The following is a 20986-nucleotide window of genomic DNA, read 5'->3' on the forward strand; positions in this document are numbered from 1 at the left end:
GAACTGAAGTGAATCATAAATTACTACACCTTGCTGCTGCTGCTGCTAAGTCGCGTCAGTCGTGTCCAACTCTGTGCGACCCCATAGACGGCAGCCCACCAGGCTCCTCCGTCCCTGGGATTCTCCAGGCAAGAATACTGGAGTGGGTTGCCATTTCCTTAACCAGTGTATTCAATCAAAGCTAATGCTGAGTCATGGTGACTCGCTAACACATAGCTTCAATTTGCTCTCTGTAATTCACTTGAGAAATCCATTGTGGCCATGACATTCTTCGTATGTTTAATTTACTACCATTCAGAGGTTCCGGCCTACAGACTACAGGGAGCAAGTAAGGATTTCAGGGCTCAAACCAATTTATTAATACTGTAAACTGAACTCTACAATGTTGCCGAAAATCGCTGGGGGGCAGAGCTATAACCCCAGAAGCCAACAGAGCACATTTAATGTTGATTAAATAACAAGTGAATGACGAGCGTTTCAGGTGATCAGTCGCCTAGAGCGGACATAAGCTCAGCCCAGAGACACACGTGTGAGCGGCCCCACATGCACCCAGCTGCAAGCATTCAACAGCGGGTAGGGGACCTTCGAGCACCCTCGGCTCTCAAAACTCAGAGCAGGAGCGCCCTCTGGCGGCGGCGGCGCCCGAGGGTTCTGGCCGAGAACGTCGGGAAGGACGCTCGAGGGGCGGGGCGGCGGCGCGGGGCGGTGCTTCGCCCGACTGGATGGAGCGTGTGGGAGCTGCGACCCCGGAGGGCGACATGCCCGGCTTTCTTATGGCTCTTCAGAGCAAGAGCCGAGCCGAGGCGCTGCGGGCGCGGGTGCAGGAGCAGGACTTGCGGCAGTGGGGCCTCACAGGTCAGTGGCTTCAGGCGAACTTCCGCCCACGCCGGCCGACTCGTTGGGACTCTCCTCGCCCGGGCCTCTGTACCCGTTGCCAGGAACGGTCCGGCGGCGCCGCGGGTGGACCTTCCCGTCGGTTTCAAACCTACAGACACCAGGGCCTTCCTTTCCCGCCCTTGCGGCGGGGCTGGGCGGAGAGGAACTCCGCCTTGTGCCGGGTGGCCTTTGCCCCGCCTGCGCAGCGCGCGCGGCCGGCGGACGCGGGAGAAATGGGATTCCCAGAGGGGAAGCCCGCTGCTCCAGCTACCCGGCGCGCCGGCCCTGGGGAGGGGGAACTTGTTGAGGCCCCAGTCGCTGAGGTAAGACGTTCCTCTCTCTCAAGAGGTGGAGACTGTCCTAGCGCCCCAAGGGTGTGGGTTTCAAGTTTGTGTTCTGGTGGGTTTGGAGGCCTAGCTTGGGGCGTTTAATTGGTTGCTTCTGTAAAACGATCAGAACTCGTCTCCGAGCTTCAGTTTTCTTCTTCGTTTACCCGGCTCGCACAGTGATAGTTCTCCACTGGTTAATTCTCCTCCAACGTTATAATTTGAAATATGAAGCTAAGCAAAGTTCATCAGCGCTTTTCTGCGTGCAACTATTTTATTTGTACTAGCCCTTCCCTAGAATCTTAGAAGCGCAAAGCTTGCATCCCCTTGAGGTCTTCAGGCAGGGAGGCTGATCGTGTTTCTGGATGGAGACCACAGGGTGGAGAGTTGTTGTTTGTTGTTGTTTAGTCGTTAAGTCGTGTCTTATTCTTTTGCGACCCCTGGACTGTAGCCCGCCAGGCTCCTCTGTCGGTGGGATTTCCCAGGCAAGAATACTAGAGTGGGTTGCCATTTTCTCTAGGGGACCTTCCCAACCCAGATATCGAACCCATATCTCTTGCGTCTCCTGCTTTGCCACCCGGGAAGCTCGTAAGGAATGTTATCCATGTTAAATGTGAATTTATGGTCTGATGCTTATGTGTTTGGTGTAAAGTTTATCTGTTTATAAAGCCAGAGTTTATACGTGCTTGTGTGTTTGCCTGTTTCCTTGCATGTGTTTTTGGGTATGATACGATGTGTGAGAGAAGGCTAGATCAAATGTGCACATTGATACTGGACTGTTGATAATTCACCTGGAGAAATATACACATGGACCAGTGCTGTTATAGTAAAATTGACAAGATAGGTACGAGATTGCAGGTTTGCCTGGAAGAATTAGAGTGAGTGAATGAAGAGGTAAATAGACAAATACGGAAGTTTGGTGCTGGGCATGGATAAGTGCGTAGTGTGGAGAAAGGAAAAAGTAGAAAAGTATACTCAGGGGAATAACCATTTAATATTGTAACTTGAAATTCCTATTTCTATTTGAATAAATTAATGTTCTGAGAAACTATTCTTTGGTTAAAAATGCTTACTGAATTTTCATTTTTTCGTTTTTATTTTTTGTATTTAAAAATTATTTGTGTTTTTTTTCCTTCTGATTTTTTCATTTTTAACAGAGTAGTACATGTTTTCTGTAAAACATTTAGGGTAATATTCTATGCATAAAGGAGAACAGTAATATACATAATTCTATGACATACTATTATGTTTCCTGCTAGTTCTTGGCCTTTGCATGCATGCATATGTTTGTATATATCATTTCTTTTTCTCTCTCTTTTCCATGGTGGGGCCAGGACTGAGGGAGAAGTGCAAAAATGGGCTTTCATTTTTATGAAACCATAAATTTTTTCCTTATTGTCATTTATTCTTCAATATATTTAGTGCGTATATGTGTGCTAAGTCACTTCAGTCATATCCAACTCTTTGTGACTCTGGATTGTAGCCTGCCAGGCTCCTGGAGTGGGTTGCGTATTTAGTAGGTACAGGCTGATTTTTTCATTTTTTATTTTTATTTTGGAGATTAATCTCATCATTTATTTCGTTTGCTATTTTCCTCCATTTTGAGGGTTGTCGTTTCATCTCATTTATGGTTTTCTTTGCTGTACAAAAGCTTTTAAGTTTAATTAGGCCCCATTTGTTTATTTTTGTTCTTATTTTCATTACTGTAGAAGGTAGGTCTAAAAAGATCTTGTGGTGATTTATGTAAGTGTTCTTCCTGTGTTTTCCCCTAAGAGTTTTACAGTATCTGGTCTTTAATCCATTTTAAGTTTATTTTTGTGTATGTGTTAGGAAGTGTTCTAATTCATTCTTTTACACGTGGCTGTCCAGTTTTCCCAGCATCACTTATTGAAGAGACTGTCTTTTCTCCATTGTATTTACATGCTTCCTTTGTCATAGATTAGGTGACCATAGGAATGTGGGTTTATCTCTGGGCTTTCTATCCTGTTGCCTTGATCTAATATTTCTGTTCTTGTGTCAGTACCATACTGTCTTGATTACTGTTGCTTTGTAGTATAATCTGAAGCCAGAGAGTCTGATTCCTCCTGCTCCATTTTGTTTTCTCAAGATTGCTTTGGCTATTTGGGGTCTTTTGTGTTTCCATACAAACTGTAAAATTTTTTTCTTTTAATTCTGTGGAAAATGCCATTGGTAATTTGATAGGGATTGCATTGAATCTGTAGGTTGCTTTGGGTAGTATTGATTCTTCCAAGAACATGGTATATCTCTCACCTGTTAGTGTTATCTTTGATTTCTTTCATCAGTTTCTTAATAGTTTTCTGAGTACAGGTCTTTTACCTCCTTAAGTCGGTTTATTCCTAGATATTTTATTTGTTTTGTTGCAGTGGTAAATGTTGTTGTTGTTTTTTTTTTTAATCTTTCCTATCTTTTATTGTTAGTGTGTAGGAGTAATAGAAATTTCTGTGCATTAATTTTGTATACTGCAGCTTTACCAGATTCATTGGCTCTAGTGGTTTTCTGCTGGCGTCTTTAGGATTTTCTGTGTATAGTTTCATGTCATCTGCAGACAGTGACACTTTTGCTTCTTTTTCTCCAGTGTGGATTCCTTTTCTTTTTCTTATCAGATTGCAATGCCTAGACTTCCAAAATTATGTTGAATAATAGTGGTGAGAGTGGACATCCTTGTCTTATTCCTGATCTTAGAGGAAATGCTTTTAGTTTTTCACCATTGAGAATGATGTTTGTGGTGGGTTTTTCATATATGACCTTTATGTTGAGATAGATTCCCTCTATGCCTACTTTCTGGAGGATTTTTATCATAAATAGGTGTTGAATTTAGTCAAAAGCTTTTTCTGCATCTATTGAGGTGACCATATGGTTTTTTGTTTTTTTTTTTTCTTTTCTGGTTGTTTTTTTCTTTAATTATGTCAAAGACAAATGTTCTGGGACAGATGTTACGAGAAATGGAGGGTGTGGTACTTTAAAATACAGATATAAAAACATCACCAGTAATAAAACATATCAACGTCATGTATCTTTCAGATATAATGAACTAAGAAGGGCACAACATCACTTCTGTGGTATTTTCTTCCCTCAAATGTGTAACACCTCAGTCTAACAGAAAACATCAGATAAACCCAAATTGAGGAACACTGTATAAAATAACTGACCAATATTCTTCAAATGTGTCATGGTCACAAAAGAAAGACTGAAGAAATATTTCTAAGGCAATGGAGATCTTACACTGGATCCTGGATCAGACACAGAACATTATTAGGAAAAGTAGTGAAGTCTGAATAAGGTTAATAGATTAATAGTATTTTATGAATGTTAATTTCTTGGTTTTGATAGCTGTATTATGGTTACATAAGATTAACGTTAGAGGAACCTGGGTGAAGGGTATATGAGAACTCAACAATTTTCTACAGAAAACTTACAACTTTAAAATTTTTTCAAAGTAGAATATTTGATATATATATATGTGTGTATATATATATAGTCAAGAAAAAATGTTCTACAGTTCACACAGGCATTGCTAGACAATGTTGTGACTGCATAAACTCTAGAATGCTACATACAGTGTTGGTGCAGAAGAAGGAAGCAAACACAATGCCACCCATCCTACCCTCTCTAAATTCAGAGACAGGGACGCTTTGTTTCATTAGGGAAGAAGCTCACTGCCTACCTCGCTCTGAATCAGAACGATCTGAAGAAATAGTTGATCCAATGCTGTCCATTCGTATTCGTTCCATCTCTTGAGGACCCTGCAGCTGTTCCAGTCGCCGCTTTAAAAATCTCTGTTCTCGTTCCAAATTCTCTAGCTGGTGCTGGCTCTTCCTTTCAGCTTCTTCAAGTTTCTTGATGTGTGCTTTGGCTGACCATATGGTTTTTATTCTTTAATTTGTTAACATGGTATATCGATTTGCATTTGTTGAAGAATCCCTGCATCCCCAGGATGAAGCCCACTTGATCATGATGTATGATCCTTTTAATATGTTGTTGTATTCTGTTTGTTGGTATTTTGTTGAGGATTTTTGTGTCTGTGTTCATCAGTGATATGGTCTGTAATTTTCTTTTTTTGGGATATCTTTGTCTGGTTTGGGTATTAGGGTGATGGTGGCCTTGTAAATTGAGCTTGGAAGTGTTCCTTCCTCTGCAGTTTTTTGGAAGAGTTTGAGAATGAGTGTTAGCTTGTCTCTAAATGTTTGATAGAATTCGCCTGTGAAGCCATTCTGGTCCTGGACTTTTGTTTGTTGTAAGATTTTTAATTATAGTTTCAATTTCATTACTGGTGATTGGTCTGTTTATATTTTCTATTGGTTTAGTCTTGGTTCAGTCTTGGAAGATGGTACCTTTCTAAGAATTGGTCCATTTTTTCCATGTTGTCCATTTTATTGGCAAATAGTTGTTTTAAGTAGTCTCTTTTGATCCTTGGTATTTCTGTGGTGTCAGTTGTAATTTCTCCATTTTTCATTTCTAATTTTATTGATTTGAATCTTGTCCCTTTTATCCTTGATGAGTCTGGCTAAGGGTTTATCAATAACCAGCTGCAGTTTCATTGATTTTTGCTATTGTTTTATTTCTACTGGGTTGGCCAAAAAGTTAATTCAAGTTATTCCATAGTATCTTATGGACAGACTCAAAGGAATTCTTTGGCCAACTCAGTATTTCATTTATTTCTGCTCTGATTTTTATGATTGCTTTAGGTATAAGGTTAGGTTGTTTGAGTTTTTTCTTGTTTGTTGAGGTAGGACTGAATTGCTATACACTTCGTTCTTAGAACTTCTTTTGCTTCATAGGTAGATTTTGGGTCATCGTATTTTCATTTGTTTCTATGTATTTTTAAATTTGCTCTTTGATTTCTTCAGTGATGTCTTGGTTATTTTGTGTCATATTGTTTAGCCTCCTTGTGTTTGTGGGGTTTTTTTGTTTTTTACATCCCCCCCCCCCACCCCCCGTTATTGACTTCTGGTCTCATAATGTTGTGGTCAGAAAAGATACTTGATACGATTTCAGTTTTTTAAAATTTACTGAGGCTTAATTTGTGACCCATGATGTTATCTATCCTGGAGAATGTTCCATGTGCACTTGAGAAGAAAGTGTAATATGCTGCTTTCGGGGAGAATGTCCTATAACTAGCGATTAAACCTGCCTGGTCTATATTGGCATTTAAAGCCGTGTCTCCTTATTTTCTGTCTAGGTGATGATTCCATGTGTGTAAGTTGGGTGTTAAAGTCCCCCACTATTATTGTGTTCCTGTCAGTTTTCCTTTTTATGGCTGTTAGCATTTTCATTATTTATTGAGGTGCATACATATTTATGTGTTATATCTTCTTGGATTTATCCCTTGATCATTATGTAGTGACCTTCTTTGTCTCTTTTAAGTCTTTTTATTTTTACGTCTGTTTTATCTAAGTATTGCTATTCCCGCTTTCTTTTGATTTCCATTTGCATGGCATGTCTTTTCCCATCCCCTCACTTTCAGCCTGTATGTGTCTTTAGGTCTGAAGTAAGTCTCTAGTGTGCTGTGTGCTTAGTTGATCAGTCATGTCCAGCTCTTTGCGATCACGTGGACTGTAGCCTGCCAGGCTCCTCTGTCCATGTTCGAGGCAGGAGTACTGGAATGGGTTGCCATTTCCTTCCCAAGGGGATCTTCCCAACCCAGGGATCGAACCCAGGTCTCCAGCATTGCAGGCAGATTCTTTACCATCTGAGCCACCAGGGATGAACCATACATTCAGATCTTGTTTTTGTATCCATTCAGCCAATCTGTTTCTTTTGGTTGGAGCATTTAATCCATTTACATTTAAGATAATTATCAATATACATGTTCCTATTACCATTTTCTTTATTATTCTGGGTGTGTTTTTGTAGGTCTTTTTGTTCTTTTGTGTTTCCTGCCTGGAGTTTAGCATTTGTTGTAAAGCTGTTTTGGTAGTGCTGAATTCTCTTAGCTTTTGCTTGTCTGTAAAGCTTTTGATTTCTCCTTTGAATCTGAATGAGATCTTTGCTAGGTAGAGTAAAGTAGGTTTTTCCCTTTCATTATTTTCAATATATCCTGCCAGTCTCTTCTGGCCTGCAGAATTTCTTCTGAAAAATCAGCTGATAACTTTGTGGAGATTCCCTTGTATGTTATTTTGTTTTGCATTTCCCTTGCATTAGTATTTTTTTTTTTTAATTTAGTATTTGTTTGATTAATATGTGTCTTGCCATGTTTCTCCTTGGGTTTACCCTGTACGGGACTCTGCTTCTTAAACTTGGATGGCTATTTCTTTTCCCATGTTAGGGGATTTTTCGGCTATAATCTCTTCAAATATTTTCTCAGACCCTTTTTCTCTTTTTTCTTCTGGGATCACTGTTATTCAAACGTTGGTGAGTTTAAAGTCTCTGAGCCTCTCATTTCTTTCCATTCTTTTTCTTTATTCTGCTCCTTTGCAGTTATTTCCACTATTCTACCTTTTAGCTCACTTATTCATTCTTCTGTCTCAGTTATCCTGCTATTGATTCCTTCTAGTGTATTTTTAATTTCATTTTTATTTATTTTAATTGGAGGATAATTACAATATTGTGATGGTTTCTGCGATATTCAATATGAGTTGGCCATAGGTACACTACACACATGTCCCCCCAATCCTGAACCCCCTCCCACCCCTCCCCACTCCACCCCTCGAGGCTGTTCCAGATCACTGGCTTTGGGTGCCCTGCTTCATGCATCAGACTTACAGTTGTCATCCATTTTACATATGGTAATGTATATATTTCAGTGCCATTCTGTCAAATCATCCTTCACTCTCCTTTTCCCACTGAGTCCAAAAGTCTATTCTTTACGTCTGTATTTGCTGCCCTGTATGTAGCATTGATCGTCGGTGTCATCTTTCTAAATTTCGTGTGTGTGTGTGTATGTGTATATATATATACATATGCATTAGTATACAGTATCTGTCTTTCTCTTTCTGGCTTATTTCACTCTATAATAGGCTCTATTGCTATTGCTAAGTCACTTTAGTCGTGTCCGACTCTGCGTGACCCTATAGACGGCAGCCCACCAGGCTTCCCCGTCCTTGGGATTCTCCAGGCAAGAACACTGGAGTGGGTTGCCATTTCCTTCTCCAATGCATGAAAGTGAAAAGTGAAAATGAAGTTGCTCAGTCATGTCCGACCCTAAGCGACCCCATGGACTGCAGCCTTCCAGGCTCCTCCATCCATGGGATTTTCCAGGCAAGAGTACTAGAGTGGGGTGCCATTGCCTTCTCTGATAATAGGCTCTAGGTTCATCCATCTCATTAGAACTGACTCAAATGCATTCTTTTTATAGCTGAGTAATATTCCATTGTGTATGTGTACCACAACTTTCTTGTCCATTCATCTGCTGATAGATACCTAGATTGCTTCCATGTCCTGGCTATTGTAAATAGTGCTGCAATGAACATTGGGGTACATGTGTCTCTTTCAATTCTGGTTTCCTCAGGGTATACGCCCAGCATTGGGCTTGCTGGGTTGTATGGCTGTTTTATTCCGAGTTTTTTAAGGAATCTCCACACTGTTTTGTATAGTGGCTGTACTAGTTTGCATTCCCACCAACAGTGGAAGAGGGTTCCCTTTTCACCACACCCTCTCCAGCATTTAGTGTTTGTACACTTTTTGATGATGGCCATTCTGACCAGCTTGAGATGACACCTCATTGTGGTTTTGATTTGCATTTCTCTAATAATGAGTGACGTTGAGCATCTTTTCATATGTTTATTAGCCATCTATATGACTTCTTTGGAGAAATGTCTGTTTAGGTCTTTTGTCCACCTTTTGACTGAGTTGTTCATTTTTCAGGTATTGAGCTTCGTGAGCTGCTTGTGTATTTTGGAGATTGTCACTTGTTTAGTTTGCTATTATTTTCTCCCATTCTGAAGGCTGTCTTTTCACCTTGTTTATAGTTTCCTTCGTTGCGCAAAAGCTTTCAAGTTTAATTAGTCCCATTTGTTTATTTTTGTTTTTATTTCCATTACTCTGGGAGGTGGATCATGAGGATCTTCCTGTGATTTATGATGGAGAGTGTTCTGCCTGTGTTTTCCTCCAAGAGTTTTATAGTTTCTGGCCTTACATTTAGGTCTTTAATCCATTTTGCATTTTATTTTTGTGTATAGTGTTAAAAAGTGTTCTAGTTTCATTCTTTTACATGTAGTTGATCAGTTTTCCCAGGACCATTTGTTGAAGAGGCTATCTTTTCTCCATTATGTATTTTTGCCTCCTTTGTCAAAGGTAAACTCTGCATAGGTGAGTGGATTTAGCTCTGGACTTTCTAGTTTGTTCCATTGATCTATATTTCTGTCTTTGTGCTAGTACTGTACTGTTTTGATAGCTGTAGCTTTGTAGTGTAGTCGTAAGTCAGGAAGGTTGATTCCTCCAGTTCTGTTCTTTCTCAAGATTGCTCTAGCTGTTCAGGGTCTTTTGTGTTTCCATACAAATTATGAAGTTGTTTGTTCTAGTTCTGTGAAATATACCATTGGTAGTTTTGATAGGGATTGCATTGAATCTATAGATTGCTTTGAATAGTAAATTCATTTTCATTATATTGATTCTTCTAATCCAAGAACATAGCATATTTCTCTGTTTGACTTCTTTCTTCAGTGTTTTAGTTTTCTGTATATGAGTCTTGTCTCTTTGGGTAAATTTATTCTTAAGTATTTTATTCATTTCAGTGCAATGGTGAATGGGTTTGTTTTCTTAATTTCTCTTTATGATTTTTCAATGTTAGAGTATAAGAGTGCAATGGATTTCTGTGTATTAACTTTATATCCTGTGACTTTACTATATTTATTGATTAGTTTTAGTAATTTTCCAGTGGCATCTTTAGGTTTTCTATGTAGAGGATCATGTCATCTGCAGTGAGAGTCAATTCTTTTCCAATGTGGATTCCTTTTATTTTCCTTCTCTGATAGCTGTGGCTAGGACTTACAAAACTATGTTGAATAGTAGTAGTGAGAGTAGGCACCCTTGTCTTGTTCCTGCTTTTAGAGAAAATGCTTTCAATTTTTTGCCATTGAGGATAATGTTTGTTGTGTGTTTATTATATATGACTTTTATTATGTTAAGGTATGTTCCTTCCATGCCTACTTTCTGGAGAATTTTTATCATAAATGGGTATTGGATTTTGTCAAAGGCTTTCTCTGCATCTACTGAAACAATCATATGGTTTTTATCTTTAAGTTTGTTGAGATGGTGTATCACATTGATTAGTTTGCAAATATTGAAGAATCCTTGCACTGGAATAAAGCCCACTTGGTCATGCTATATGATCTTTTTAATATGTTGTTGGATTCTGTTTGCTAGAATTTTTTTGAGGATTTTTGCATCTATGTTCATCAGTGATATTGGCCTGTAGTTTTCTTTTTTTGTGGCTTCTTTGTCTGGTTTTGGTATCAGGGTGATGGTGGCCTCATAGAATGAGTTTGGGAGTTTTCCTTCCTCTGCAATTTTCTGGAAGTTTGAGTAGAATAGGTGTTGGCTCTTCTCTAAATTTTTGGTAGAATTTACCTGTGAAGCCATCTAGTCCTGGGCTTTTGTTTGTTGGAAGATTTTTTTATTACAGTTTCGATTTTCATGCTTGTGATTGGTCTGTTCACATTTTCTGTCTTCCTGTTTCAGTTTTGGAAGGTTATACTTTTCTAAGAATTTGTCCATTTCTTCCAAGTTGTCCATTTTATTGGCATATAGTTGCTGATAGTAGTCGCTTATGATCTTTCGTGGAGAAGGCAATGGCACCCCACTCCAGCACTCGATCTTTTGTATATCTGTGTTGTCTGTCTTAATTTCTCCATTTTCATTTCTAATTTCATTGATTTGAGTCTTTTTTTCCTTGACAAGTCTGGCTAACAGTTGTGTACTTTGTTTATCTTCTCAAAGAACCAGCTTTTAGTTTTATTGATCTTTGCTATAGTCTCCTTCATTTCCTTTTCATTATTTCTATTCTGATTTTTATGATTTATTTCCTTCTACTAACTTTGGGTTTTTTGTTGTTGTTCTTCTTTTTCTAGTTGTTTTAGGATTAAGGTTAGATTGTTTGTTTGATGTTTCTCTTGTTTCTTGAGGTTGGCTTGTATTGCTATGAAGTCCCTCTAAGCATGGCTTTTACTAAATCCCATAGATTTTGCATTGTTGTATTTTCATTATCATTTGCTTCGATGCATATTTCTATTTCCATTTTGATTTCTTCAGTGATCTGTTGGTTGTTCAGAAGCATTTCGTTTAGCCTTCATATGTTTGTGTTTTTTATACTTTTATATTTTTCTGTAGTTGATATCTTAGTTGTAATCAGAAAAGATGCTTGAAATGATCTCAATTTTTAAAAAATTTACCAAGGCTTAATTTGTGGCCCAGGATGTGATATACCCTGGAGAATGTTCCACTTGCACTTGAGAAAAAGATGAAATCCATTGTTTTTGGGTGAAATGCCCTGTAGATACCAATTAGGACCAACTGGTCCAATGTATCATTTAAAGCTTGAGTTTCCATGTTAATTTTCTGTCTGGATGATCTGTCCATCAGTGTGAGTGGGGTATTAAAGTCCCCCACTATTATTGTGTTATTGTTGAGTTCTCCTTTAATAGTTGTTAGCATTTGCCTTATGTATTGAGGTGTTCCTATGCTGGGTGCATATATATGTTTACAATTTTTATGTTCTTTTCTTGGATTAATCCCTTGATCATTATGTACTTCTTTGTCAAAGTGTCCTTTGTCTCTTATAACTGTCTTTATTTTAAAGTCTATTTTATCTGATATGAGTATTGCTACTTCTGCTTTCTTTTGGTCTCCATTTGCATGAAATATTTTTCCTAGCCCCTGACTTTGAGTCTGTATGTGTCCCTAGGTTTGAGATGGATCTTTTGTAGGCAGCATATAAAGGGGTCTTGCTTTTGTATCCATTTGGCCAGTCTCTGTCTTTTGGTTGGAGCATTTAACCCATTTATGTTTAAGGTAATTATTGATAAGTATTATCCTGTTACCATTGTGTTTGGGGTTTGTTTCTATAAACCTTTTTTCTGTGTTTCCTGTCTAAATAAGATCCTTTAGCATTTGTTGAAGAGCTGGTTTGGTGGTGCTGAATTCTCTTAGCTTTTGCTTGTCTGAAAGCTTTTGATTTCTCCTTCGAATCTGAATGATATCCTTGCTGGGTAGAGTAATCCTGGTTATAGGTTTTTCCCTTTCATCACTTTAAGTATATCCTGCCATTCCCTTCTGTCCTGCAGAGTTTTTGTTGAAAGATTGACTGTTCTCCTTTCAAGTTGTTTGGTGCTTTTATTATTTTTTCTTTGTATTTAATTTTAGTTAGTTTGATTAATAAGTATCTTGGCATGTTCTCCTTGGGTTTATACTGTATGAGATTCTCTGGGTTTCTTGGACTTCAGTGGCTATTTCCATCCCCATTTTAGGGAAGTTTTCAACTATTACTTCCTCAAATATTTTCTCATGCCCTTTCCTTTTGTCTTCTTCTCCTGGGATGCTTATAATTCAAATGTTGGGGTGCTTAACATTGTCCCAGAGGTCTCTGTGACTGTCCTCATTTCTTTCTATTCTTTTATCTTTTTTCCACTCTGCTTCATTTATTTCCACCATTTTGTCTTCCAGTTCACTTACCCTTTCTTCTGCCTCAGGTACTCTACTGTTGGTTCACTCCAGAGTGTTTTTAATCTCAGTTATTGCATTGCTCATTGCTGATTGACTATTCTTTATTTCTCCTAGATCCTTGCTAAACATTTCTTTCATCTTCTCAAGCCATGTGTCTAGTGTGCTTATCTGTATCTCCATTTTGCTTTCAAGATTTTGGATCATCTTTACTATCATTATTCTGAATTCTTTTTCAGATAGACTCTATCTCCTCTTTGGTTTGGTTTGGTGGGTTTTTACATGTTCCTTCACCTGCTGGGTATTTCTCTGGTTTTTCATTCTGTTTGCTGTGTTTGCGGTCTCCTTTCTTCTGGCTGGAGGGTTGTAGTTCCTCTTAGTTGTGGAGTCTGCTCCCTATGGGTAGGGTTGGACCAGTGGCTTGTGAAGATTTCCGGACTGGGTGAACTTGTGTGTGTATTCTGGTTGATGGAGCTGGATCTCATCTCTCTGGAGGGCAGTGCAGTGTCCAGTAGAGAGTTTTGGGGTATCTGTGAATTTGGTGTGGCTTTGGGGAGCCTGTCTGTTAATGTTCAAGATTGTGTTCTGTTTTGCTGGAGGATTAGCTTGGGATGTCTTGCACTGGAGCTTGCTGGCTCTTGGGTGGAGCTTAGACTCAGTGTAGGTGTGGAGGGTTTTGGGTGGACTTTGGTGTATTAATGTTCTCTGTTGTCAGGAGTTTTATGATGGTCAGAAGTTCTGGAGTTGAGCCTCCTGCCTCTGGGTTTCAGTCCTGACATCTTACAGTAGCATCAAGACTTCTCCATCCACATAGCACAAAAGACAAAACCCATAGGTTAATGATGAAACAACTCTCCACAGCCAGGAACACCCGAAGGGAGTCACAGAGTTTATATAGAGAAGAGAATAGGGAGGAAGGAGAAAGAGGTGACCAGGAGAAAAAAAGAGTCAAAAGGGAAGAGCAATCAAGCTAACAATCAACTCCCTAAGTGAAAATGGGTACTAAAAATTAGGCTCTTAAAGATACAAAATTAATAACAAAAGATAGAAAAGCAAAAATTAAGAACCTGGAATAAAAATTAGACTCTCAAAAGCACGATGTAAAAATACGGAATTTATTTCAAAATTAAGTTGTTGTTTTTTTTTTAAAGTGAAATTAGGCTATAAAAACTAAAGGAGTAACAAAGAGCTGTATTAGGACAGTATGAGGGGAAAAAAGAAAAATAAGAGGGGAAGAAAGAAAAATAGGAATTGAAATATGAGAAATTAAAAAATAATAAAATTTTTGAAAATTAAAAAAATAATAATAATGAAGAAAAAAGTTTCTTTTAAATATTTCAGTAAGAAGCAGAAGGATATATATGGTGGTAGTGAGATGAATGTTCATTTGATTTCTCTGTGTTTCTGCTAGTTGAGTTGCCTACTCAGAAAGTCCTCCAGTATATCTAGGAATGTCTCTGGAGCTGTTGTGGGCAGTGTGGAGTCAGTTCAGTGTCAGATATTCCCTTATTCCAGCTGTAGTTGTTCCCAACGTGTACAGTTGCCCCTCAAATGCACAGTCTCAGTTTGACTGTGGGGTTTTAATCTGTTGCACCTGCTGCTTCTGGGGGCAGTTCCCCATTCTTTTCTTTGCTTAGGCTGGCCTCCTCTGTTTGCAAGTTTTCCTTCAGTGTCTGATCTCCACCCTGACATGAAGGGGTGAAACTGGCCACTTATTCAGGCTCACTTGTGCTGTGGAGACAGCAAGTGAAAGTGTCAGTCACCAAGTTGTGTCCAACTCTTTGCAACCCCGTGGACTGTACTTCAGACTCCTCTGTCCATGGGATTCTCCAGGCAAGAATACTGAAGTGGGTTGCCATTCCCTTCTCCAGGGGATCTTCCCACCCAACCCAGGGATTGAACCCAGGTCTCCTGCATTGCAGGCAGTTTCTTTACTGATTGAGCCATGAGGGAAGATGTGGAAAGGGAGGGACACTGCAAACAGGCACCACTGGTGTGTGTGGGGAGCCCTTGAAATGGATGGATCACCCAGGAATTGCCATAGTTCAAGGCGGTGTGCACCTGCCGAGTCCAAGTGCTAGGGCTCCCGAGTGCAGGGTGCACCGTGGGGGTACAGCCCCAGGTGGGCCATGCATCTCCTCAGGGGAGTTGGTCTCAGGCTGTGATACCCTCTATAGCTCTGTGGTGTTCAGGATCCTGGGAACACGTGGGTAGCGGCTGGTGGCTTGCTCACAGCTTGGGGGAGATGCGGTGTTTGGGGCTGAGATTGCAGCGGCTCCTTGCTTTCTGCCTCTGGCTGCTGCTCACCTGCCTCTCTGCCTCTGAGGAGAGTCTTCATTTATTGTGTTGTTCATCACTGTCTATTTGTTCTTTAATTCTTTAGGTCCTTGTTAAACATTTCTCGTATTTTCTCTATCCTTGCCAAGAAATGGGTCCAGCTCTGGAGTTTGCAGGCAGTTGGGTGGAGATGGGCCTTGGTGCTAGGATGAAGACCTCTGGGAGAGTTCACATTGATTAATATTTCCTGGATCTGAAGTTCTCTATTAGTCCAATGGTGTGGTGTCAGTTCCCCCACCACAGGGTCTCAGATCCAAGCCCTGGCCTGGGAACCAAGACCCTGCAAGTCATGTGGCATAGCCAAAAAAAAAAAAGCAATAAACAGAAAAAGAGCAGAACAATACCAAAGGACAAAAATAAGGTAAAATTAGAAAAATTAAAAACATATAGAACAAGAGAACCATAAAAATAAAAGTGGAACAAGACAGAACCACAACAGCAAAAAAATTAAAAAAAAATAATATAAAAATAAAAGATAAAAAAGAAAAAGAGTTCTCTGGTGCTTTCTCTAGCCATGTTCTTGCCCCCCATGGTGAGCTGTAGCCTATCCCTGCCTCCCCAGTAGACCTCAACACTTCTCTGGTTAGGTCTCTGGACTCTCTGTGTCAGCCCCACCTTTGCGTGTGTTCCTCTCACCAGCATCTGTTCCTGAAGCTGGCCTGGAGCACACGTGCCCGCACAGGCCTCCATATGCATGCTCAAAGGGTTGTTGAGCATTTTTTATTGAGGTTTGTTTTTGCTTTGTAGGCTCTTGCTTGCATTGAAAAATTAAATATTTGTCATGTATAATGGAAATATGTTTTCTGACGTGTTATTTGTCTTTTGATTTTGTTGCATGTGTGTATGTATATCAATGATGATGTTTAATAATTCTTTGTAGTCAGAACTTTTAGCCTTGTAGCATGTGAGTTTTGCCATTAGCATTCTGCTTAGAAAGGACTGCTATTCTGAATTTGTACTTAATGGCCTAAATGTTTTTCTTCTAGTATAATTATGGTTTTTCATTTTACATTAAAATTTTCATTTCCCAGAAATTTATTAGGAGAGAACTTGACTCTATTCCTTTCCCCCAAATATGGAACAAAGTGCCTGCTTTTTGGAAATTGCTGACTTAAATAAGTATTTTGTTCTGCGGTAAGCAGTCTTCTTCTTAATAGTGTCAGAGATACATCCCATTCATTTGGTGAACTTTAGAAACTCAAAATACATTGTATCATAAAGGTGTGTTTGGATTGCATTTTTTTTTTTTTTGGAATATGCAGAAAGCTGACAGTTGGCCTTCTGGTTTTTTCCTTCTGGTAATTTACGTCATTTGCCTCTGACTGCTTTTAAGATACTTTCTTTTAAGTTTTTAGAAACCTAATTATGATGTATCTTGGTATATATTTCTTTGGGTTTATTTTTTTATTCTCTTTGAAGTTCATTCAGCTTTTTGAATCTGTAGATCTTTTGCCAAATTGTGGAAATTTTTCCGCCATTCTTTCTTTGAGTACTTTTTTAGCTCTGTCCTGTTTCTCTCTCTTTCTGGGATGCCGATGAATGAATGTAGATATTTTGTTAGAGACTTGCAGTTCCCTGAAGCTCTGTTTTCAGTCTGTTTTCTCTCTGTTTAGATTGAGTAATTTCTGTGGTTCTGCCTTCCAGTTCACTAATTCTTTTTTCTAGTCTGCTATCAAGCCCATCTTCTGAGTTTTTTACTTCGGTTATTGTAGTTGTTAGTATATTATTTTTCTTTGTACTTTCTATTTCTTTACTGATGCTTTCAATTTTTTTTTTCAATTATTTTAATAAACATGTTCATAGTTGCTTGTTGAGGCACTTTTATCATTGCTGGTTTAAAATAAGTGTAACACCTGTATCATCTAGATGTTGGCATTTCTGGATTGTCTTTTTTCATTCAGTTTGAAATCTTCCTGGTTCTTGGTATAATGAATGTTTAATAAAACTGGACTTTTTTTTTTTTAATTTATTTTAGCTGCACAGGGTCTTCATTGTGGCACGTGGGCTTCCCTAGTTGTGGTGTGCAGAGTAAGTTTCCATATGTGGAATCTTAGTTTCCTCATCAGGGATTGAACCTGGGCTTCCTGCATTGGGAGCGTGAAGTCTTATCCCCTGGACCACCAGGGAAGTTCTTACTTTACATATTGAGACTCAAGGTCTCATTTAAACCTTTTGTTCAGTTGTCTATGCTGCTCTAGCAGGGAAAGGTGGTTGCTGCCTTGTTACTACCAGGTGGAAATAGAAATCAGACTCCGCCTCTGAGCTTTTCTTAATACCTGGAAATAGGGAGGGGTTGAGAATGAGAGTACTAGCTCCTAATCTGGTCCCCATGGGCACTGTGCTAGGGGTGGTCTCATTAACCCAAGGCAGTGATAAAAATCCTGAGTCTCCACTAGGCCTCCTTTAACACTGTAGGGCCAGTTGGGGATGGGGCTCATATGATCTAGTAGGAATCTAAGTTCAGGCTCCCTATGTGGTCTCTACTGACACTGTAGGGGAGGGAAAAGTGAAGTGGGACGGCTTCATTATTGGTGAATGGGATGAAGATCCTGACTGCCTGGTTAGCCGTCTCCAGTACCTTCCTCCTAGGGGTGATGGGAACTTCACTGAATCTCTTGAGGGTGGAGGTCTAGGCTCCCATTTGGACTTTGCTGGTGTGGATGGGGCCACAGATTTTTCCCTTTAGTGTTTGGCTTAACTAGAGTGGTTATTGTCCAGAAGTTATAAGTTTTGTCTCTCTAGGCTTTCTTTTCCCTTTGGCTATGGAAACAGGCTTTTGTTAAACTTTTCTTTACTGTGTACATTGGCATTTCTGGGTGGTTAATTTCTTCACCTCTAAGTCTGAGCTATATGAGGCAAAAAGAAACCCAGGGAACTCATAACTGTTGTTTGCTGGCTCCCAAGGTTACTAACCAGTCTGCCTTCTTTGGCCCCACCTTTTCAGAGTCATCTTGTTATGTTCATTTTCTTTGTAATATTCAGAATTTTTAGTTGTATTATCCAGAGGAATGATGAAAAGAACATCTCTATGTCCCCAAAAGCAGAAGTCTCCAAGGTTCATATTTTAATCTTCTTTAAATTTTCTGGATTTTCCCACATGCAATATGGGGATGATACCTAGCATGAGCTTGTTACTACTTTAAATTGGGTAAATTAATGTACATTGTTTACTACTCTCTCTGGTATTTAGTGGAGAAGGCAATGGCACCCCACTCCAGTACTCTTGCCTGGAGAATCCCATGGACAGAGGAGCCTGGTGGGCTGCAGTCCATGGGGTCGCTAAGAGTTGGACAGGACTGAGTGACTTCACTTTCACTTTTCACTTTCATGCATTGGAGAAGGAAAGGGCAACCCACTCCAGTATTCTTGCCTGAAGAATCCCAGGGATGGCAGAGCCTGGTGGACCTGCCGTCTGTGGGGTTGCACAGAGTTGGACACGACTGAAGCGACTTAGCAGCAGCTGGTATTTAGTAAGTACTTAATATCAAAAATAGTAATCCTTTATCTGCCTTACTTGCCATCAGTATCTTTTTTTCATTTGTCATTTGTCTTTTAAAAAACGCTTTATTTTTGTTTGCGCTGGTCTTTGTTGCTGCGTGCGTGTTTTCTCTAGTTGCAGTGCGGTCGCTAGTCGTGGTGCACAGCTTCTTACTGCAGTGCCTTCTCTTCTGCAGATCATGGGCTCTAGGGTGTGTGGGCTTCAGTGGTTGGCAGCACCAGAGTGCTCTCTAGAGTGCAGGCTCAGTAGTTGTGGCACAGGAGTTTAGTTGTTCTGCACTATGTGGAATCTCCCCAGACCAGGGATTGAACCCATGTCCCTGGTATTGGCAGGTGGATTCTTAACCACTGGACCACCAGGGAGGTCTGCCTTTTATTTTTATGGAGCGTTTTTTTTTTTTTTTTTAATGTACTAAATTATTGTTTCTTTTCTAAACAAAAATTACATATATAAAGTAAATGTTTTTATTTAAAAATTATAATTATATACCTACATAAAAAATAACTTGTTAATCTTTTAAATGTTTTACAATTGTATGTTGCCCAGTTTCTTTTTAAAGGTGATGAGTTCAAACCAGAGTTTTACTTTTGTTAATAGTTTTTCTATAAAGTATGTTTGGGATTTCCCCCCTTCGGAAGATATGGCTAGTCTCTGAAACTGAATTTCCCCCACCCCACCCCAGAGAAAGAGAGGCAGCAGGAGCTCTCTGGACTTCAGACATCTATTTTCTGCTGTCCTTGTACATTGGTAAACACCGCCGGTGCAACACTGTTTGCATTCTTAACAGCATTGCTTCTGGATTCAAACTTGATTTAATCTCATCCTGTCTTGATTTTGTTTCCTTTAGCATCCAGTGGCAGATTTAAATGGTTGCAGTTAAGCAAGCAGACAGGTGTATCACCCATGTGTTGTTTTTTGCTGTTACGTTGCATCAGTAAAACCTCATTTCCTAGAATGGACACTGGCATGAGACTCAGGCAGTCTGGAGGCCAGATCCCAGGTTGATTTTCTCATCTGCCAAGTGGATCCTGTAACACTGACAGGCTGTTTTAGGGCTTTGACTATAGTGGTGGCAAAGTTTGTTAAAAAAATAGTGTGAAAGTCAGCAAATATTTGCATATCTGTAACTTCTCAGCAAAAGATACGTCCAGTAGGCTTGGGGTATGGGTAATTAGCCTGTGTTCTTTGGTTGAAGGTCTTGAACATAGCCTGTGTGTGTGCTGAAATGTCTACTCTTCTGACTTGCTGTTTGTTTGTTTTTTTATTTCTAGGGATCCATCTACGCCCTTATCAGCTGCAGGGAGTCAACTGGCTAGCCCAGTGCTTCCACTGTCAGAATGGCTGCATCCTGGGGGATGAGATGGGCTTGGGTAAGACCTGCCAGGTATGTTACTGTGGAGCGAGTACTGTTTACCTCTACTGGAATACCTCCTTACAACTCATTCCTGTTTTTAGCTGCCAACTATTGGGATGTATTTTTATACTAGGAGGTATACAGGTATTTTTATACCTGAGCTTTTGTTACGAGATCATGACCTTGGACTTGGCTTTTCTCATTATGGGGGTGGTTTTGAACTGTCACTACCTTTGTTTTAATCTAACCCTTGACATATAGAATTACAATTAATGGGCAGGATTTTCTATATAAAGCAAATATACCTGTCCCAGGGATCAAATTGGCTCTTCCCTCTTTAGCAATACTTTACTAGTTAACTGGATCACTTTTAATATTAGTCTCCCTCAGTGGATGGTGGGGCTACTTTGCATTTCTCCGCCATGCTAGAGAATTACAGAGGAGGTACTCTGTTTGCTAAAATGACCTGGCCTTCCAGTGGTAGGAATCAGACCTACCTCCTTGGGTAGAATCAGACGTGACTTCCTTGGGCATGGATTACCAGGTTTTGTCTTGAGATTGATCCTGCCAGTAGGATAATCACCAGTACAGCTCATGTTGACAGAGGTCAGCGGTAGTCTTGGATTGATGGAAAGTCCAGACACAGATACCCCTTGGGTTCATCACACAAGGTTTATTCCTCTGTAGTGTACCAAAGAAAGTCAGTGCAGTCAGGGGATACAGCAGAGGCAATTGAGTAGAAACCATGGAAGTATAAGTTTCTTGATTCCAAAGGTTTCATCATTGAACCCACAGAGTGAGTGAAGTTCCCATTAGTCCTTTTAGAAGGACTAACCTCTCCCCTTAAGTCTGACCTCACATAGTAAACATCAAGCTGGAGCAATTCTGCTCAGAGTCTAGTCTGACCATGTTGAAAGTGAAAGTGAATGTTGCTCAGTCATGTCCAACTCTTTGTGACCCCATGGACTATACAGTCCA

General features: G+C 39.8%; 1 protein-coding gene across 1 annotated transcript in view; it reads left to right on the forward strand.

The window, feature by feature from the left end:
* Positions 1–694: 694 nt before the first annotated feature.
* CHD1L (chromodomain helicase DNA binding protein 1 like) overlaps positions 695–20986 on the forward strand; it is a 65587-nt gene continuing 45295 nt past the window's right edge. Inside the window, exons 1-2 of the mRNA XM_086392217.1 lie at positions 695–855; positions 19926–20038. Of these exons, the coding sequence (XP_086248343.1) occupies positions 723–855; positions 19926–20038 (246 nt within the window). The 5' untranslated portion in view covers positions 695–722. The remainder of the gene's footprint in view (positions 856–19925; positions 20039–20986) is intronic.

This window comes from Bos grunniens, chromosome 3 (assembly GCF_055505025.1).
Source record: "Bos grunniens cultivar Pamir isolate PY7600 chromosome 3, Bosgru_T2T1.0, whole genome shotgun sequence".
Lineage (NCBI taxonomy): Eukaryota > Metazoa > Chordata > Mammalia > Artiodactyla > Bovidae > Bos > Bos grunniens.